This window comes from Penaeus japonicus, unplaced genomic scaffold (genome assembly GCF_977035675.1).
Source record: "Penaeus japonicus unplaced genomic scaffold, GWHDUDI00000001_assembly GWHDUDI00000012, whole genome shotgun sequence".
Lineage (NCBI taxonomy): Eukaryota > Metazoa > Arthropoda > Malacostraca > Decapoda > Penaeidae > Penaeus > Penaeus japonicus.
The window spans coordinates 42605200-42610199 of NW_028234414.1; the positions used below are offsets into that span (position 1 = coordinate 42605200).

At 33.7% G+C, this 5000-nt stretch overlaps 1 protein-coding gene across 1 annotated transcript in view; it reads left to right on the top strand.

Moving 5' to 3' along the window:
- The window catches only part of LOC122256458 (uncharacterized), a 73411-nt gene extending 71141 nt beyond the window's left edge, over positions 1-2270 (top strand). Inside the window, exon 7 of the mRNA XM_086542824.1 lies at positions 1-2270. This exon is cut by the window's left edge and continues 161 nt beyond it. Coding sequence (XP_086398950.1) covers positions 1-72 — 72 coding nt within the window. The 3' untranslated portion in view covers positions 73-2270.
- The last annotated feature ends 2730 nt before the right edge of the window (positions 2271-5000 follow it).

Sequence of the window (5000 nt, forward strand, 5' to 3'; positions counted from 1 at the left end):
CCAAAAAACGGGTCACCCACCTCAACGCCGAACCACACGTTTAAGAAGAAACCAGTCCCCGTTCATGTTTAGTTCCTAGTTCCTAGTTGTTCCTCCTCCTGGCTTGAGGTGTGGGTGGCAGCGCGCGAGACGCATCGAGTGTGGCGGAATAAGGAGTCGTTGTTCTTTTTCGTATGGCTCTTCTTCTTTTTTTTTCTTTTTTTTCAACTGATGCAGGAAGGTGTTGAGGGAGAAATTATTAGGAAGGCAAAATGTGTATATGTATGTGTATGTAAATAAAGGAATATATATATACAGTGTGCGTGTACTCACGCAAAACACACAGACAGACACAGACACACACACACACAGACACACACACACACAGACACACACACACACAGACACACACACACACAGACACACACACACACAGACACACACACACACAGACACACACACACACAGACACACACACACACAGACACACACACACACAGACACAGACACACACACACACACACACACACACACACACACACACACACACACACACACACACACACACACACACACACACACACACACACACACACACACACACACACACACACACACACACACACACACACACACACACACACACACACACACACACACACACACACACACACACACACACACACACACACACACACACACACACACACACACACACACACACACACACACACACACACACACACACACACATATACACATTGTATTTTTATATTTGTTATATTTTTATATCCGAAGGAAGACTATACAAAGTCAAAGAAACCAAGAATTCGATACCATAAAATAATGGAAAAGCATCATGGCATTGTGCAGCTCTTATGGAAATCAGATTTGCATTTGCATTATCTTTAATTTGCATGAATATATAATAGGAAGTCCAGGCCTATTGTTGTTATTATTATTTTAAACGTATCTTGTATTTTCAGCAGAAACTATGTAAATGACAATAAGGAAGACCAGTTTTAATAAATGTTCATTCTTAACTTTATGTATCTTGACAATTAGTCTAACACCATTTAACCCATTATGAATATATGATCAGCCTTGTCTGCTTCTTGGACATATTGGCAATATTAAAGCATGCTGTACTATTTGAAGTCAGCGCTAGATCGTCTGTACTAAGCTGTATTTGTATTTTAGTGCACTGCATTTCCTGACGCTAAATGTACCAGCTGGTATGTTACAATAATCGTACAGTTGAGAGATCTAGTGCTCTAGGAGACAAATAAATATCTACAGTAGTGGAAATACACGATATATTCATAACTTATTTTCCAGTATATTTAACATTTACTACAGTATTACCTATCTTAACAGCAAGATCTTCCTAGACTAAACCGAACGTGATGATCATTATATTTTCCCGTGCGCTATTAACTTCTAACATTCTTATCCTTCAATCTTATAATGATAAAGGAAACGAGACCATCATGTACAGACACATGTTGGATAATACAACACAAGAGAAAAAAAATATTTTATTCCTCCCATCTCTATAGATTTGGTTGTGCTAGTCAAGGTGTGTCTGAACGGTGGTGGTCTGTAACTCAAGTGTTCAATACGTATTAGGTTCCCCTACATTTTCTGGTATAGGAAAAGAAAAAAAAAAAACATTAAAAGTAGAGGGGAAAATTACATTAATAGACTAGATTTACAAATCCATCTTATTCAAGTAATCCTACAATTTAGTGAACTGGAGAGGAAAGTGTCTTCTAAATTTATTCTCTTCATATATCTCATATACTTTTCCGTAGATCCCAGAATGAAGAAAGACCGCTCCATAATTAAGCGTTCTCAACGCAGTAAGAGAGCGGGAGACCCATCTGCTTCCTCCTTTTCCCATGGGATGCCTTCCCAAATCAATGCTTTTCATCAAAATAAAAATATTGAATAAAATATCCATTAAGAATAAATGTTACTGATATGATTATGGTCCTAGCTAAAATATAGAGCTGGAAGTTTCTCCAAGTGAACACTTTGCTCCCAGTTAACAACAATCACTATACATGATCACTATACAATACATGTATACTCAAAACAGTATATGTCACACGCTCGAAAACAATACAGAAATGTTATGAGTGAGTTAACAATGGCATGAGTCCGCTTGAATGTATGTCCATGGGTGAGTACTCATAAAATGTATGAAGGCAGTGTTAATTATATTACGAAGCACAATAAAAAAAAAAAAACAGAGAGGAGACCTGATTAAGTTTGTTAACAACACTGCCCCCAGTTTGATATTTGAGAATCGTTCACTAAATTAGGGGATTACTTTTATTATAAACATCTAGATTGAAACCTGATGATCAATTTATATATTTTGAGTGTGAGAATAACAGATAAGGAAATGATGAATATCTTGTTATGATTCCAAATATTGAGACATTAAAGCAACTAGCATAATGTGATTACCATAGCATTACATTTTCAGCTTTTATTGTTATCAATATATTAAGTAGGAGAAAGGAAATTGTAAGTTCTCTATATTCTGAAGATATTCTAGATGTTAACTTTATTGAAATAATACATTGAAATTCTTCATTACACTCCATGGAATATGTTATTAATTTCTTATTTTGGTCCTTAATGGTCTAAAAACAGAGATGCATAAGAGGATGAATGAATGAGAAAAATATAAAGTAAACCTATGTGCTGTACAGTAAACAGTACTGTCATTAAAATAGGCAGATTAGATTAATTATGATTAGGATATACAATAAACTGAGGGAAAACAGTTTTTATTATGTCTATTATGCTTTTATGATATTCACTTCATTCTTTTGCATGAAAAATAGAGAGATATGTAGCAACAACAATGAAGACATAAAAAAGTGGCATGGACAAAAGAAACAGACATACAGACAGATACAAACAGTGAATGCATGCGGCACATTTGCATAATTATATGCTCCCCTGATGCATGTTTGCATTCCATTAGCATATCACTACTTTACATTTTGGACCTCTTGGAAATTACCTGATAAGCGTCCGATAGACCAAGATAGGTTTGGAAAACAACTCAAATTGCAGTGACGTGACGCAGTGTTCTTATTATAGGAAAAATATTATGATTATTTTTACAAAGCTGACAGTATCTGGAGTAATAATAATAGGCTGTAAATGAAATACTAGATATAGTTTGTTTTGGTAAGAGTTAACAGTAAAAAGGACAGGAATGCAAAAGGGTTGAATACAAAACCTCAAATATCCTCGTGTAAATAATGTATATAACTTGCTTCAAATTTATTGCATAGGTCTGTTACTGTTATTCATGATTTACCTAGTATCCATGCATGTTTGGATTTGATAGAACAATCCCTATTATTGTATATTGTTGAAGTATTGTTATGGCTGCATTCCAGGATCTTTAACACTGCCCATGACTATGTCACAGGCCCACTAAGAGAGCATGTTTAAGTACACACCAGTGGCTTCAGTGGAGTTCTTTGCTGTGATGACAAGTTTAAAAGGTTTACATAGTCTCTAACTGTGATGACTTCCTTAAAGTACTAAATAACAATATGGAGAAGTTGTGGCTCTGTGATACATGTGATATCTAGCACTACAAGGAGCACAAGTCAGTTAAAGACAATCAGATGTTGAGATGACTTCTAGCATCACATTAAATTGTCTTATAAGTATGGTATAGTGTTGAATTAAGAAATATATTATTTAAAAACATTTCCCTTATTTTATATGTAGGCATATTACTTTTATTTACATATATGAAAGACCCTTGTTGTTGTTTTTTTGTTATGTTTTTTTTTTTTTTTTTTCCAAGTGTACATTGGAAACAAACAAATGTTTACATTTGTTTCTGGTTAATCTTTAGTTCTCTATATGTATTATCACCTGTACTGACTATAGCATCGGGCCTGAATTTTGGGCATAAGAAATGCATCCAGCATATTATTATACCAGTCTTTATTCAATTTTTTCTCTCGTGTCTGTCTCGCCCAGTCACCGAGTTCCCCCGGTTAATATTTCTACTTTTTTGTAAGTTGCGGCTGATTTGCTAGCATTAATGATGAATTAGTCATAACACTGCATTTTGGCTTAATCCTACAAACATGAGATACCTGTCCTCCTACATTAGTACAAATTTCTGAAACGGAAAATGATTGGTATAACTGATGTTCGACTAGCAGTCTTCGTATCTAAGGCGTTCTTGCTCAGAAATGTGCTTATGAAAGGAATAAATCTCTTAATTATTAACAAATGTTGGTGTATTTCTAAGCTAAATCATACCATTTACAGATTGAATAGCAATACGTTCACGGCATATCCTTTCTCGTTAAGTGTAGACAGGCAGTGTAATAGTTCCTATTTTAGTATTACTATTTCAACATTATTCAGAATGCAATCATAGTGTTGTTCAGGACTGTTTATTATTTTCATTTTTTCCAATGGATGGAATTAATTGTAGATATTGCATTTTCACAAGTTCCATCCCCTTGTTCATAGCCAGGTTGATCAGTTCAAAGAGAAGTCAGAGATTTTTAATATATCAGTTATTATGCAACTTTAGTAGATTGAAACATTTCATTTTTTTCCCCATTTACTAACACTGATTTCAATGATATTTCATAACTACCAGAGATGTTTTGAATATTATATATATGTTTGTATAAATATATATATATGTGTGTGCGTGCATCAGTGCATGTGTGCGTGCGTATGTATGTATGTATGTATGAATGAATGAATGAATGAATGTATGTATGTATGTATGTATGTATGTATGTATGTATGTATGTATGTATGTATGTATGTATGTATGTATGTATGTATGTATGTATGTATGTATGTATGTATGTATGTATGTATGTATGTATGTATATAAATGTATATATATTTATATATATATATTTATATAGATATATATATATATATTTATATATATATGTTTGTATGTATGTATGTAATGTATGTATGTATGTAATGTATGTATGTATGTA